The following is a 17,054-nucleotide window of genomic DNA, read 5'->3' on the forward strand; positions in this document are numbered from 1 at the left end:
AAAGGAGGTAAATAACTTCACATGGACAAAACTCCTTAGGTTTCTTTTTTTATTTTTATTTTTTAAATAACCTAGTTAAGAATTAAAAATCAAATAAGTGTGTATGCATGTACACATGCACACACAGAATGAAATGTTTAATTCAGGGGTCTGCAGCCTTTGACACTTAAAAAGAGATATTTGGACCAATTCTTACAGATCAGGATGGAGAAAGAGACCCAAAGCCTCACATTATTGTTTAGAAAAATACTCTATTTGTTTTTTTTTTTTTGGCCATTAAAAATTTATTTACAAAATGTAGCTTTTAAATATTTTAATAATTACATGATAACAGTGTCTATATGTTTATATATAAACATATAGACACAACCAGTCAAAAAAAGTACACAGCATTCATTTTGTTGATCTTAATCAATTTTTTTTTTTTTTTTGCTTTTACGTAAATTTCCTTCAGCTTTGAATTCCTTACACTGTTACTTTTATAATAAATATGAATAAATAAATATATATATATATATATTTTTTACTTTTTGCAGGATACTTCCTTTCAAAATAAAAGACTTCCTGTACGACACAGGTTCACTCCAGTGCAGGAACATTGAAGTAAAATATATATATGTATATATATTAATAAAAATTCAAAAAATGAATTTTAAAAAAAGATTCTGGGTAATAACTGTTGCTTAACCGATGGTAGCCAGGATATTTTTTTTACATCATCTGGTGTGCACTAATTAGAAAAAAATTGAATAGATTAATATATATATATTTAACTTCAGTCTTTCTTAGAAAAAAAACTTTCTTTTTACTTTGATTTTTAGAAAAAAAAACAATTTCTTACTTCAATATTTTTATTATTATTTTTTTTTTACTTTGATGTCCGTTTATGGACTCCGTAAAAAAGACCCTCTTGCAGCAGATTTATTTATATTAAAAAAGAAAGACAGTTAAACAATATGTTTTTATCTTGAGGATTTTGGAGCTTTACTATCTTTTTTCTCTTTTTACTGTTAAATACAAACAACACTAAAGTAGAATTCAATTATTTAAAATTATTGAAAGAAGTAAAAAAATAAGAATAAACATCCTAAATCTCTAAGATATGAGGCACAAAACACACAAAAATCATTTCTAATTGTTTTAAACTACATTTGTTTAAAACTTTAACAGCTTTAGTGTAATTTACCAAAATATGAGACGTTTTATGACTAACCTTTCAACAAAACACACATTTAAAGAAAATTTCAACAGAATTTTTATGTCAGCAAATTAAACATTTTTCATCATTTTGCTTAGTTGCTCATTCAAATCTAAACAGAATTGACAAAAAAACTTAAATAACTAATCAATAATTATTTGATTTATCATGTTTCATTTAGTCTAAAGAGACACAATAAATGGATAAAAGAGCAACAGGTTGCAGACCCCTGCTCTATTTACTCACATTGAGTGTCTCGTGTCCGTTGTATTTGGCTCTGATGAGAGGCATCTGGATTATGTCCAGGTTGGTTCCTGTCACCATCACAGGAGTGTGTCCGCTAAAAGAAAACAACATTTTTACCCAAACAACTCACGATCCAGTAGGGATCTCGTCTGTTTTATTTATCTAAGAAAAGTTGGTTACAGACTCACTCAATAATTATACACAACATTTTGTGCTTTAAACTCGGTTTTGACAGTTTTTGCATCCACCACTCCCAAGGCAATTGTCTGCCGGACACTAGAAGCTATGATTAGAAAAATATGTCGTTTTTCCGTGTACCTGAATATGCTCCACTCTGGCTCAATCTTGGTTATGGTCGGATCCTCCACGTATTCAAACTGCAGGTCTTTCTGGAGTTTGGCCTTATCTATGCTCACAGACACAGACACGTTTCCATAGCCGTGCAGGGAAGCATGGGTTCGGCATGTAAGCCACTGGCCCCCTCTCCTGAGGTGATGACAGGATGTCAAATTATTTGCACATATCTGCTGCTTATAGACATGTTTTCACACAAAAGAGGGACAACAAAGTGTTTTGCACTGTGAAGTCATTCAAGGGTAGATATTATTCTCATGCAGTTTGATAAGTTATTCAGAAAAAACAACAAAAAAAAGAATTAAAATGGCAGAAATTGGAACATTTATTGTGATATATTTAACACAGATTAGACACAGCACAGCTTTGGTTGTCACCAAATGTGAAGCAGAACATTAAAGTATAGCCAAATATTTACTTTTGTGTCTGTCAAACTTTAGGCGCCACTTTTCTCTCCAAAAAGAAGAGGCGTTTTCTCTCCAACCCATCCAAACAAGCCATGCTTGTGCTGTGCCTCTTCAACCGTACTGCCATGAATATTAAAACACGCTATGCTAAGTGAGGCATGTAAAGTCTGACATGTCCCTCTTAGATCTCTTAAATTCTCAGAGAATCACACAGCCTGAACTTGTAGTGAACCTCCTGAGGCACCTGAAGGAAGTCTTGAATTTGTTCCTCTTATGAATAATCTTTCTCAGAGTAAAATGATGCACTCTAGTTTGTTTGTAAATAAATAGTCTTCAAGGTCTTTTACGATTTATGGACCAAAGCTTTCCTCAGAAAATAGCAAAAGCTCCTGCATTTATGGAGGTGTATCCACCAGCTGAAAATCAATTAAAGGAAAACATGTAATCAGCAAAAACCTGTATGCTATCTACAATATTGATTCTCAGGAAGCAGGGCAGAGTTAAAGAAAAAAAAAAACATCATGTCCATTTCCCTTTACACATGCTATAGTAGTTTTCCTTTAGGAAAAAAAGGAATATTTCATTTGTTATAGTTCCATTTATGTTGTATTTGAATTCATGCTTAAACATGACTTATTTGTTTTTTAATGTTCTGACATATTAAGTGTTTTTATTCCCACGGGGTGCATTTTGCAATTCAATTTTCTATATCTTTTAAAGCACTTTTCTAACTACCAGAGGTTAACCACCCCTGATGTGGCGAGCTTTGATGGAGTTTTTTTAATTATCTGTTTAAGTGCTGCTGGCTGGGTCAACCTCGGCATGTTTCTACTAACCTCAGATAAGTGCAAGGCTGGTCCTTAAACACGACTGACACACTGCTCCCAGCATCGAAGTGGCTGCCGGTGATGTTTACGATCGTTCCTCCAGAGACCGGCCCTCGGCTCGGCTTCAGGGTTGTAATCCGTGGAAGCTGGAAGAAAGGCAGAGTTCAGTGTAAAAGAATTGGCAAGAGAGTTGGACCAAGTTGTAATGAGAACGTTGAAATGTGTAAAAGAAGAATTAGAATAGAACAATTTCTAATAAAAAAAGCTGATTAACAAGTCACAAATATTAAAGTTTTTTTTTATACAGTCATGAGATCACTCCTTTCAAGTCAAAAAGGTCTATAGTTCATGATTTTTATTTTAAACTAAAAAGATCTAACTTCGATGACCAGATACAACTGAACTGCATTAAAATCATGCATTTCCTAGTATTTGCTTCACTTAGACCGGGAATCTGTAACCTGAAGCCACATTTTAAAATAAAATCGTAGTAATTTTTAAAGTTAGGATTACTAAATTGGCATTGTTTTGATTTACATTTGAGGTACACCTAGAAGTAAGATCAACTAAGGCCCTTACATCCTCTACATTTCCTCCAGAATGCACAGATCTCAAAATGCTGAGCAGAAAAGTCTGACCTTTTCTGATTGCTCAGTTTATGTCAAGAGTTTAAATCACATTTTATATTATGCTGCATAACAACGGTAGGGATCTGCTTACATTATACATTTGTATAGTTTTTATGTACTTCTACTGGATCACAATCACGTTTGGGTTACTGTTAACAGCAGTAGTACGTAGGACAAAGGATGATGGTTAACCAAAGTAAGCTTTATGGTATAACAAGACAAAATGTACTTTTTGTTGTTGTTGTTGTTTAAAATCTTTAGTAAGAGAACATTAGCTGCACTGGAGTGAGCTTGTGTGGTACAGGAAGTCTTTTATTTTGAAAGGAAGTATAGGTCAGACATTTCAGGTTTCCATTGCGTGGGTTGATTTTTGATAATGCATATTTCGTCAGGCATTATTCCTTAGTTAGCAAGCGCTTCCATCAAAACTGTATTTTGGAATTAGCGAACCAACATTAATCAGTCCTGAAATATGAGCACAATTTATCACGAGTGTCATTTCATACACTAAGAAACAGCAGCTTCCAACGTGTAAGGAGGATTTAATTTGTCCACAACTGAATTGATTCTAATTTTGTTTAAAAATCCACCACTTTTTAATGTAGCATTACATGATTCTGGGCTGTGACCTTAAACTTTGACTAGTGCCCTTTAAGATTTATACAATGAATAAAACACACATAAGATATGAGCTGAAATATTATTTTACAATATGAATTTGTCTGTCGCAAGAACACGGCGGGACTGTGATTTGTGTTTCTATGAGTTCATGTCAGAAAATGTTTTGGAACCATCAGTGTTTCTGTCTCATTCTGTGCTCATTAGTGACTGCCAGTCATGTCTCAGCACTGATACATAAATGAAAGAAAGGCTGCCAAGTGGGAACACAGCCAAGTAAACAACATATATTAACACAGTGAGTGTGAACACAGACCATCTAGCTGCAAGGTGCTAAAATAAAGACGGTGACATATGCAGCATGCTTGTTTCTGCTCACACTAGCAAAATGCTAATTTTTCCCGTAATGAAGTGTTTTTGCGCTAAAAAATGTCTAACACCTAGAATATTATTTAAGGAAGTACACACTTACCACAAAGTAGTAGTATTTGGAGGATTCTGCCTTAAACTTCTCTTCACAGGGTCCAACGCAGACCTGAACATTCCCAGTGAACTGGCTCATTTCAGCTTTACCCATCTCACACACAATCCTGGAAACACATGAAGCATTTAAATGAACACACTATTATATTACATGTATTTAAAACCAAAAATGCTTCATGATCATAAACTGCAAATACTCCTTTTAATGTATAAAAAAACATATTTACAGCACTATATCAAAACAACTATAAAATAATATATTTGCTTGTATCTTCGCCTCCAAAAAACTGAAAACGTGTGAGAGAAAAAGTGAAAAGGCTGTCCTTTTACATATGACCTCAATTACAGCGACATCTTCCGCAGGGTCAGCATCTTTTTGACAAAAGTGCCAGCGCAGAACTTTCAGAGCAGAGGCACTGGGTCTGTTGATAAGCCAACTTTAAACTCATTTAAAAAACAGCACCTGTAAGAAGGCCAAGCTTGGATTAAACTCAAATGTCAACTAAATCTAACCTCCAAACTTTTCCAAAAGTGATTATTGCACTGAGCGTGCAGCTGCTCATACCGATATTAAAGCCAAAGGCATGAACCGTGCACTGGGGTATGCCTACTAAACCAGATTTTTTTTGCTTGTTGTTTTATTGCTAAATGCTTTTAAGTTTCCAGATAAATGCCTTTTATTTAAAACAATACAAAAAAAATTAACAATCCTACCTTAAATCTTTCTTTTTGCTGAAAAATTTATAAAAAACGCAGGTAATAGAGCAGAACTACAATTTATAAGTTCCGTTATAGTAAAGTGCAGATTAGCTTGCACCTTTTGCCGACAGGATTGTAAAAGGACCTTTATTTGTAATTACTGCTCTTGTAGTAACGAGTCTTCTCAAAAAGTTGTTACTGCTAGCTTGCAAAACACTCCTGAATTTAATGAAAAGCTGTTTTTATGCGATAAAACCATCACTTTGGTGCAGTGAAAAGAAATTCCTGTCGTTTGTGAACAAATTCGCCTAAAATAAAATATTTGATGAGATAATTTGTTATTGAGTTCAACCTATCAGGCATCTTTTGTCGGGGTTTTAGTTATTAAATAAAGGGAGAGTGGTGGGTTCATTATATATGACAGATTTGGAGGCAAGGAAACATGTGGTTAGAACAGTTGAGATGCGCATGTCAAACAGCAGGGGTTTCAGCACTCGTGTTATCATGGAAGTCAGAGTGAAAATGACACCCCGTGTGAACTAAAATCACGCCATAATCCATATGAAACTCTGCTCCTACAAAGCTGGCTTTCTCAATACTGCAGGTTTATCAAATCTGTCATGGATGTAGCGCGACTTACTGCTCGGCGGGGATGTAGCCCTCGCGGATGGGGGTGCATTCCACCTCAGCCACTCTGACATGGCCCTGAATCTCTCGGAAGTCCAGTCCCAGGTTCTCACCACGGATAGTCACAAGCGTGCCGCCTTCTCTGGGACCCCGCAGGGGCGTGATCTGTGCAAAATGAAATACTGGTTACATCTGAAGCAACGTCCTTTATGGATTAGTTATTCATTTGGCAGTTAATATAGTAGTGATTTTCAACCAGTAGTGTGCCATGAGAAATTATTCAACTTCACCTAATTGGTTTAAAAAACATTATCAGGATATCAGCTCTGTGTTCATTAAACAGTCCCTGGTTTCACAACAAATAATTAGAAATATGAACCATCATAAAATACTTTTTACTGATAACTGTTATGAAGCAAAACAAATGCAAATATCCTCCATGAAAGCAGAGATAAATAATTTAGTTTTCCTTCAAAGTTTTTGTTGGAGCAGAAAGGAGTTATAAGCAGTCATAGATACCAGTATTGGTCCCAGTGATCCTTCTAACTGAAACAGCTGATTTTTAACCCTAAAACACCTCCGCTATAAAAAATTACTCCATCACTTTTGTCAGGTAATTTTTACCCGATATAATATACCCAATAAAAAAGAATAGATCAAAATATGACACTACATGATAAATTAGAGTAGTTATTTTTTTTATTCTGTTTTTATGTAATAAAATGGAAAATAAAAACAAAGGAAGATTCTAAAAACATGATTAAAAATGACTGAAAATTTTGAAGACATAAAAAAAAAAAAAGATTATGATACTGGAGCCTTAGTGTTTAGTAGCATGTCTAACTTCTGGGACATGCTAGACTTCACCCAGGGAGTGATGACACTCATGAATATTTAACATCATGTAAATACTGTTGCTTAGGTGAGCATCACCAGATGATAGTGCTCTAGGGTTAAAGGACTGAAGGACAAATTCAACTCCAGACTTGAAGCACTTCTAAAAAAAAGGTCAGTTTCAATATAAGTTATAACAAAATAGAAAAAAAATAAGGTTATGTGGCCAACAGATGCATTTAACTAAAACTAAACAGAGATAATTGATTTATTTCGCAACATTTTTGTTTAATTTAGAAAAATAAATACAACTATTATAAAAAAAACCCCAGCTACATCAAAACATACATCACAGTTTTTTTTTCTTTTTACATGTTTTTGGTTGCTGGCATTGTTGAGGAAAAAGTGTTTCTTGACTATAAAAAGTTTGAAAAACACTGGTCTATGATACTGGTTAAATGAGAATTACTTTATCTCATGGCTTAATAGTGTAAGTACATCAAATTTAATAAAATGTTTAGTGTATATAAGCTATATATTATATATTACATATTATCATAAGGTCTGATTAATAAAACAAACAGCAAAAAAGTTCTGATTTGTCCTTCAGGTAGTTGAGTAAACCCGTTAAAGACTGTATTAAACATGTTAATTTTGTATTATCTAAATTAATGGAGATATTTAACTTAGTTTTGCCAATGTTTTTAAACTAAGGAAACATAATAATAAAAACAAAGTACTGGGGGCATCAGGTTGGTACAGACAGCTGAAGACAAACTAGCCAATGACAGGTCAAGTGATATACTGAAGACCCCTAAAGATCTGGGGTCAATACTATTTCTCAGTTTCACGTTGCCAGAAATCTATAATAATCTGTCATAAAACATTAACCTAAATACTAACAGAACGTCAGATTGCATCACTATATACTATAGATTTGTCAATAGCATCTCTCCCTGCATTAAAGGTGGTTCCAACATCCATCAAAGTTTTCCCATAAAACAGTTTTTAAGGCAGTCTGTAAGTATAGATCATCAGCCTGACCAGATGGAACGTATGCTACAAACAGACAGAGGGCTGTGTCTATATCTGTCCTTGCCAAACAGAAGTCCCCTGGGCTGCAGGCAGGTGCCAGCTTTAATGGCGATTCGCACCGTTTCTCAGCTCAATGTAAAGATGACTGTGAGACCCCCCTGTGGTTTTCACATGACAGGCCGCTGTATGAGGGAGTGCAGCTTGATCTCACAGCTTAGAGCTGCTTCATGTTACAGAGAGGTGGTGGACATGAAGATATGTTCAGCAATAAATGGGGTTCTAGTAAATAAAAATGCAGGGAAATAACTGTTTTGAGGGTTCTTCAACCCAATTAAAACGGCAATATTTAAAATAAAGTAATAATGAAAGGAGAAGAGTATTAAAGAAGAGAAGTGGGAGAACTTGAGGAGGAGAGGGTGAAAATGAGTCGTTGATTAGATTTGTGACTTTGACAAGATAATTGACGGCTGGGTAGTGGCAAGCGCTATCACTCCTCTCTTTCCATCTTTCTACGCAAGTCTCTGCCTCTTATATGGCTGATGGGAGATGTCATTATAATGAAGAGCATTAGAATGCATTAGAGACTGGGTTGTCTTGGGAAAGTCTTTACTTCTCACCACTGACAGTTTTTATGGGGGACGTGGGAAGGCTGCAATATGTCCCGGCTACAGCCTCGGGGATGTAAGGAGAAATACGGCCTGTCTTGGAGGATAAATCCACTGCTCTGACTGAAGACAAACACTAGAAAGAAGGGATGATAAAGCACAACTGACTGACAGACACGGTTTAATAAGTGGAAGGAGGGACAAAGTGTTGCTATCTTCTTCTAACCTTCTTCAAAGCAGAGCAGCCTCTATTTAAATAGTTGCTTTTTCCTTATACAATATGTTGACAAATCACTGACTTTAAAGGACAAAGCTATGTGTTCCAGAAAACTCTCAAGTTGATTTTTAAGGCTTTAAAGATATTTTTATTCATTTTAAGAAGAGGAAATGTAAGGTAGACCTGCATGGTGATGCATAGGCTCCTATAGTCCAAAGACATGCTTATTGGTTAATTAGTTACTCTAAAGTGTCCCTAGGTGTGCATGTGTGTGGGAGTGATTGTGTACTCTGCAACAGATTGGCGACCTGTCCAAAGTGTATCCTGCCTTCACCCTACAATAATCAGGACAAGCTCCAGCAACCCCGCGGGTTAAGAAAATGGATGGAAATCTAAGGTTTTGCTTGTCAATAGGAACAGAGAGCGTCAAATCATGTATGAGTTATTCAGTAAATATCTGATACAGTGACTAATAAGATCCAATATAAGAATCCGTATTTAGTCAGTAAACTCAGTTAGAAAAACTTTTACCTCTCAAAAGAGACCTGAGTTAAGCAGAATTAACTACTATAGTAGTAATGGTAACCCAAATGAGATGTTGCTGCATGCGGATGCCAGGTTCTAAGAGTTTAATACTGCAGCATTTAGTAAATAAATCTTTTAAAAAATAAATAATTCCTGATACATGAACTTAGGAATATTAAGATTTGCCCATAGCTGTTAAGATGAATTTTGGTTCATGACTTTATGTGCAGACAGGTACATGATAGAGAAGAGTTTAATCTTTTCAAATTTGTATTCTATTCACATGAAATTGATTAATGACCTCATTTGTGTCTGTCCACCCTTACCCTGCATTGTTATCTAAGGACCATTAAATTGTACTTCCACAATAAGATAAAAAAACTGTGTTTGATTATTGCAAAAAAAAAAAAAAAGTCTTTCAGACCAGCTTCAAATATATCAAATCCAGCCTTATCTTACCAACAAATATGCAGCTTTCTTTTCTTTCGGAGCACCACAAATTATTTTCAGAATCTCATTGCTTCTCTAGCCCGCTGACTCCTCCCTATTGCTCCAATTGTAGTGTCGTGTTGTAATATATACGTAGATCACTATTTACGATGTCATTGAGCGATAGTAGCGTCCACTATTTTTTACATGCTTCTCTGATTGGAGGGATAGGGCAAAGTCGTAGTGGTAGGGAAGCAATAGTTCACTTAATTCTGCTTTATTTAGTTCATTTTTGTCGTATGAAACACGCAGAAATACAGTACAAACAGCTTATGCTATTATTTTTAATTGATTAACTGCCACACAACATTAGAGTTGACATGAATGTTTAAATCAGTGAGCATAATTAAAGCGCTCATGTAGCGTAAGTAAACAGGGCGGGCATTGCTTTGTTTGATGTAAGCACTGATTTGTCAGAGCTGTACTGTATAGCTGGGCACTGATGCGTGCATCTCCTGAGGTGTTTGCAGCACTCACCATTGTGATCCGTGGGTTGGTGCACTTGCTGTTGATGCCGTTGGGCTCCAACCAGTTGCTCTCAGGGTGGAGGCAGTGTTGCTTGAGGGTGCAGCGGTTCTCTGCCGTGCACCAGACGCACCCAAACAGAGGGTCCGCCTTCAGACACAAACCGCAACTTCCGCGCTGGGCGTCACACTTGTAAAGGTGGACTGTGGATGCAGAAGACAAAAAGGAAAGGAGGGAGGGAAGAGAGTAAGACAAGCAACCTCGGGACCTGATAGCAAATCCAGATATGCTTATTTTGACCAAATTCCAACCAGCTGTCAGAAATCCAAGCATAAACAATACCTCAACAAAATCTCATTATGTTTTCATCTATTGTGATCTCAATACTCCTGCTGCCTCCCTCCCGCCACGCATCTCAGAGATTCCTTCAACGCTGCCTCTACTTTACTCACCACGCATTTAACATCTCATCTCCATGGTAACACGCCTGCCATTTTCCTTTTAATTGCCATTAGATATGTGTGTGATCTGCCCATCAAAAATGCCCTAGGAGCCACTTCCCCCGCAGGCGAACAAAAGTAGGAGGAGGATTGCAGAGTGCTCTATTTGAAGCATCTCCTTCTTTTTTTTTTTTTTTTGCAACTTTTGTTGCTTTGATTTTTCACTTATGCTCAAGGGTGTGTTTTGTAGACAGCTTTTGACTCAGACACTCATGCTAACCACCACAAACACTTTACAAACTTGCCTCACAGCGCAGTGTCAATTTGGCATGTAATCCACAATTTAACAATATTTTTTCATGAGCCTGACTTCACCGCTTCAAGTGAAAATGAGCCACCTTCCTGTCAGAGGACTACAACCCCCAGCATGTTTAGTTTTTTCTTTTTTTTTCTGTTGCCACATGAATAACTTAGTGATGAAATGCTACTGGCTACAATAAATTAAGCTCAGCATTTGAAAGTTTAACATTTAGCTCTTAACTGTCATTCTGCAGATGCCGTGAGTTGATGAATTAAGCAGGAAGAAGAAGTGGCAGGCAGGAAAAGGCATTTTGGAGGGAGTCACTTTGTTTTCCTTGAAAATAGACGGGGAAGATTAATGAACATTCCCAGTTGATTTTTCATTTTGATGTAAAACGTTCCTTTTTATATCAAAAATTGTAAATATTTTCTTCGGGCTTTTTCAGTAAAAGGGAAATGAAACAAAAAGAAACAGGAATCATATAAATTTATGCTGTAAGGCAGCATGACAAGTGCTAAACTTCCATTGAGATGTTGACAGAAATCATAAAAAGACAACAAAATGATTAAAAAAAAAGAAGATAATGGAAATTTGCAATCAAATCAGGGGTGTGCAGAATTGCCAGATGGACAGAAAGGAAGTACTAAAGGAAAATGTGGATGTGTTAAAGTTAACCACTCTTCATGGCAACATCAGGAAATGGATGCCTCACCTCAGCACACCACCCTCCTGTTGCCATGGAGATGGGCTCCAAGGGCAACAATGGAGAAGCAGCAGCTTTCCTGTGTGTGTGTGTGTGTATGTGTGTTTAAGGGAGAGTTTGTAAGACACTACATCTATCAAGAGTGTTAATCAGTTGTGGATGTGTGAACCTTAATTTGTGCACCTGCTTTTGTGAACACTCACCTTTATTGTGGGCTGGGTTGTCGATGCTGAAATCTCCATTCCAGATGACTGTCAGCTCTACGGGAAGACTGCTCATCTCCATCCCATCGTAGAAATACTATCACCATGACAACCCCAGGAGGAAAGAGAGACGGTGGAGATAGTGAGAGAGGAAAAGTTCAAACTGTCCATTATCTCCACATCCAAAGCCCCTTTGGTTTGACAATCACGTTTAAGAGGGGGGGACTTATCAACAGGTGGCTCCGCAAATGCAAATACAAACTAAAAAACTCACATTAGCGTGTTAACACTGTAACATTAGCAGCATGGACGGTTGCTGCTACAATCGCAATTTTCTGCTACATTACACTCCCCCTTCTCTCCAGCTCAGTCAAAGTACATTTGTTATGAACTGTGACTACACCTACAGAGCGTACGCACAACTTGACACGCATGCACACCTAGAATGATGAAGATAGACAGGAAGATGGGATGTTATTGTATCAACAGACGATTAGCATCAAGACTCGCATAAAGCCTTTGTCATGCCTGCCGTCAAAGCATTATTCAGTCAGTGAATGGAGGATCATTGTAGGATGTCTGTGCAGAAAAAGACAAAGTTAGCTCTTATCTCATCTACCTCTTGTCTAGATGGGAACACAAAACTCCCTAGGCTGGAATCACTGTGGATGTGGCAGTACGCGCTTGAGAGACAGTGAAAAGATTTTGTAGACACTCATCGGGTAGTTTATATAAAGAGCCGTTTTTATAGTAATAGTGTTTGTATCTGGATGGGTGGCGGTGCTGTGCGATGATATAGAACGGAAGTCTTGAAAACACTAATTTTCCTCACCGATGTGTTTTGACACTGCACTGAGGAGCTGTTAAAGCGGAGAGCAGGAACCCGATGTTCATTTCCTTGGATGGTTAACACACACTCATACCCCCTCTGTCCAGACTGGGGCTGGGGGAGATTCTTCGCTCGGAGGGTGATGGGCTTCACTACATTGACCGGCACCAGGATTCGATCTGCAGGGAGCAGCTGAGGACATCCCTGAAAAATACAGAAAAAATAGAAGATTACTAAACACCTCTGGGAAGTCCTTCAACATTGTTGGAGAACCATTTAAGCTTTTGAAGCTCATCAATAGAAAGCAATAATCAGGGCAAAGGGTGTCTATTTTGACAATACTAGAATATCAAACATGATTTCACCTTTTTTGGTTAGTTATACAATTCCACATGTTCATTCACAGTTTTGATGCTTCAGTGAGAATCTACAACGTAAATAGTCATGTACTGTATATAAAAAAAATGCATTGAATGAAAAGGTGTGTCCAAACTGTATTCTTTTTTTCTTTTAACAATCAGAAAAGTGCCATTTAATTTAAGGAAATACCCGTTGACTAAATTCCTACGAACCATACGCCTTTAAACAACCTTAACAGATATGATCCTATAACTTTTCCCTATTTTCTTTGGGCATTTTTGTTGTTTTTTTTCCTTTTTTTTAGTTTGTAGAAGCTAATTTAATCAAGACTGGTGGCCTTTATCATATGCCAAGTCAATTTTGAGGGCTCTGTTGATAAATAAAGGATATTAGATTTGGCTGAGTTTTGATTGCAGTAAATAGACAAAAATAATACAGAGGAAGACGCTTCATTTTGCCAGGATCCGTGCATATTCAGTTGATATAAACCTAACAGCCAATTAGTTTAGAGGCACTAAGTTGGCTAATCACTGGTGACTAACTTTAAGGATGAACAGAAAAAAGTCAGATGGGGAGTTTAAAAAAAAAACAGGAAGAGAAAAAGGATTATAAGTTGTGTCAAATCACTGTGATAATAATTAATGGAATTTTATTTAAGGAGTTGGCAAACTGTTTTGGCTAACTGGTATGACAAGACAGGAAGATAGAAAAAAACATAAAACGAAATGACAGAAAAGAGAGAATAATTCCTACAAGGTGTGTGTGACAAAAACAGCTTTGGGATGTCAAAGAGTGACGAGGAAAGGAGGAGAAAGAAGGACAGCAGATAAGGTGAACCCCCTCACAGATTGGGGGGCGAAGCAGAACAAACGAACTGAGTGATAACACTTGTTTGAAGTTCATTAAAAGCTACTTGATTGGGTTAGGCTGAGTGAGTGACTGGATAGTACCGGGGTGAGAGGAGAATTCACCGTGACACTATTCACACAGTCATTATAGATAAATGACATGCAGAGGGAGTCAGTTAGCTCAATGCTAGAGGAGAGGAGGGTGGTGGCGCACCAGTGTTTGTGCTTCCAAATCTAATTTTTCAGGGAATGAGGAGGTCATATTTGGAAAATGAAAATGAGTGGGAGAGCAAAGAGAGATACTCTCCATTATTAATCACATTGATTCCTTTTAATACACTTGAAGAATGGGGACCATAAATCTAATTGGTGGTTTATGGAACACAGATTTGAAGGACGAGTTGACAGTTTTTACTCTCTTCATATTTAGAATGCCAAAACTTTAATCTTTAAATGTAAAGTAAGCTATAAATACTAGGGGTGTGTATTGGCAAGAGTCTGGCGCAATACACATATCGTGATACAATTCATATCCTGATATATCCCAGGACAGTACCAGACAATATTTCACTTTTATTTAAATTATGATATAAGACTAATCTGAATATTAATACATGATCGGAACATTAAGCACCCCAACCGTATCTCATAAACTTTACCAAGGTGAATTCATGGTGCTTTTCTGTTGGTAATTTAGGAAATATTTAAGTGGAAAACAAAAACTACATAACAAAACATAATAATTATTTTAATATCACCTTGGCAGTATTTTAAATTTTTACAGGTATATCCAAATGAAGTGTGGCGATATTTCTCCGAATTAATATTTTCTTACACCCCTAATAAATACTAGTACAAATATTGGTAAAGAACTTTGTCATAAGGATTGTAAATATGGCAAGACAAAAAAAAATTAATGACTTCTGTGGTTAAGAATTTCATCGCTTGGTGGAAATAATGTCTTTATTTGTGAGCACTCTATAAAATAAAAAAAAGATTAGACTTAAATAAATGCATTCAATAATTTTGGGACAACTGAATAATGACCTGCATCCTTCATTGAAAATTAAATGAGACAGCATGAATTTGAAGATAAACCCAAAATAAGGGGCATTTAGTGTTTTGCAATACTGAGATAAAAACAATTGTAACATTATTACGATAATTATCTTTGCAGGGAAATTAAATAAAGCTGCCCTTAAGAGTTTTTCTTCTCATCCACAAAATCTAGGCGTGACTTTGGTGCAGATTATTTGTGTTTTTGGCACGTACATAAACAAACACATCCTCAGTGCTTTAAAGCAGATAATTATCATCTAGTGTGATACTGAACACTAGCTGTTTTAATAAAGGATCTACTGACAAAAATACACTAAATCTATATGAATAAATGTTATGTAATCAATATATCCATCTTTTTGGCTTTGTCTTTTAATTTCAAACTTTGGTTTTAATTACCTGAATTTTGATCAAATCAGCCAACTTTCATCTTAACTTGACTAATGTAACAGCATTTTTCCAAGACAACCAAAGAAATCAATCAGAACTTTGCAGCCTAAACATAGATCACATCAGTCCAGATCTGAGATCTTTGAACAGGCTGTCTGTCTGCCAGAAGATAAGCGTTAACAAAGTTCTATTGTTAGTATAAAAAAGACCCCTGGTTCAAGAAAAAAATTTCAGTTTTGTATGAAAATAATTTTAGTTAAAGAAAACATGTTTTAGTAACTAGAATTTTTTAATACAAATTTGTGGTCATTTTTCTTACCCCGTTGGCAGATTTAAAGAAAATATTTCAAATTTTAAGAATTTATTACTTATTTTTCTGGGGCCTATTTTTTCACTGCAAAGCTGTGCATAGTTTAGCACCAAAATACTATACATGATTGACCTCTTGACCCGGTATGTACCAGCCAGAGCTCTCCGGTCATCTGGATCCGGTCCTTTGTCATACAAAATTAAAAAAACAACCTCTTTGCACCATTTTATATAGCTTATTTTTATGTAATACATATAAATCACAGCAACCATGTACCGTTTCCATTTAGGTCGAAGCAAAAATATAATTTTATGATAAATCTTTAACTTTAACAAAGACTAGATTTCTGATGGAAGGCAACTTTCCCTGAATTCTACATCTTCTTTTATGTGTGCTTGTCAGTGAAGTTGTCAATGTACGTCAGTGAAAGTGCAGTCAGAGACTTGTACTGAAAGACCACAAAGAAAAAATAGAACTTGTGAATTGTATGACTCATTAGAACCACAGTAAAAGCCTTGAAGTTTGAAAAACAAAGTCTTTTTCACCACAAAAGTATCATTTATTTTTGTTCATGACTTATTTTTTTTAACAATATTATCTCTAAAGGTGTCCTGTGCAGCTCATCCCATGCACGTAACTCACTGACCCTTCTCATTTTCGAACCTCTCAGTGAGTCTCTGCTTCCCACTTCTGTCTGAGTCCTGCTTTTTTATGGGGACCCACTTAGATCTGATAATTAGAGGCTGGTGGGAGGTGTGAAGGGTGGAGATAGAAAAGTGACAGAGAGTAGGACGCAGAATGGGAACTGTGAATGTAAAAGCCCTTGGCATAGCTTGAAGGTAAGAAGGGAGGAGGGGGGAGGGGGGGATGATGGCGAGAGAAAGACCCATAAATATCGCAGTGTAAGGTGTGAAGATGAAGAGCATCTAAAGTTTTCATTCGTATCTCACACATGCACGCACACAAATGCAGTGTGGTTAGCAAGCATTTCCCAGTCTATTTTATCATATCTAAATGAGCCTGGGGCAATGACTCTCCGCTTTCTGCTCTCTCCCTTCACCTCCCTGGTGCTGCTCCTCCATATTTTTTCCCAACTTTTCATTCCCTTTAAAGTTTTCTAAATAACTTTAAACCCATTTCCTTTGTTCTTGCTAGAATCATTTGAATTTACTCCCAAAGGACATTTAGACATTTGTTTTAAACTTTATTTATTTTTTGTTCTGAAAGAAATTTCTACTCAAATTAATTTATTTCAGATAAAAGCAAAGTTCTAGCAATTCCCCAAAACAAAACAAAAATATAGACACTAAAATAACAAAATGGATAATGCTAATATTTAGGTTAGAATTTAAA

The 17,054-nt window shown here is 36.3% G+C and overlaps 1 protein-coding gene across 2 annotated transcripts in view; it reads right to left on the reverse strand.

Annotated features, from left to right (window-relative positions):
* The window catches only part of plxna4 (plexin A4), a 218,628-nt gene that overhangs the window by 36,880 nt on the left and 164,694 nt on the right, over positions 1–17,054 (reverse strand). For both annotated transcript variants that reach the window (XM_024282545.2, XM_024282535.2), the window contains exons 10-17: positions 12,738–12,938; positions 11,906–12,002; positions 10,271–10,461; positions 6,102–6,253; positions 4,752–4,869; positions 3,042–3,178; positions 1,763–1,930; positions 1,445–1,538 (exon numbers count right to left, since the gene is read on the reverse strand). In XM_024282545.2, coding sequence (XP_024138313.1) covers positions 1,445–1,538; positions 1,763–1,930; positions 3,042–3,178; positions 4,752–4,869; positions 6,102–6,253; positions 10,271–10,461; positions 11,906–12,002; positions 12,738–12,938 — 1,158 coding nt within the window. The remainder of the gene's footprint in view (positions 1–1,444; positions 1,539–1,762; positions 1,931–3,041; positions 3,179–4,751; positions 4,870–6,101; positions 6,254–10,270; positions 10,462–11,905; positions 12,003–12,737; positions 12,939–17,054) is intronic.

Source organism: Oryzias melastigma, linkage group LG23 (genome assembly GCF_002922805.2).
Source record: "Oryzias melastigma strain HK-1 linkage group LG23, ASM292280v2, whole genome shotgun sequence".
NCBI classification, from domain to species: Eukaryota; Metazoa; Chordata; class Actinopteri; order Beloniformes; family Adrianichthyidae; genus Oryzias; species Oryzias melastigma.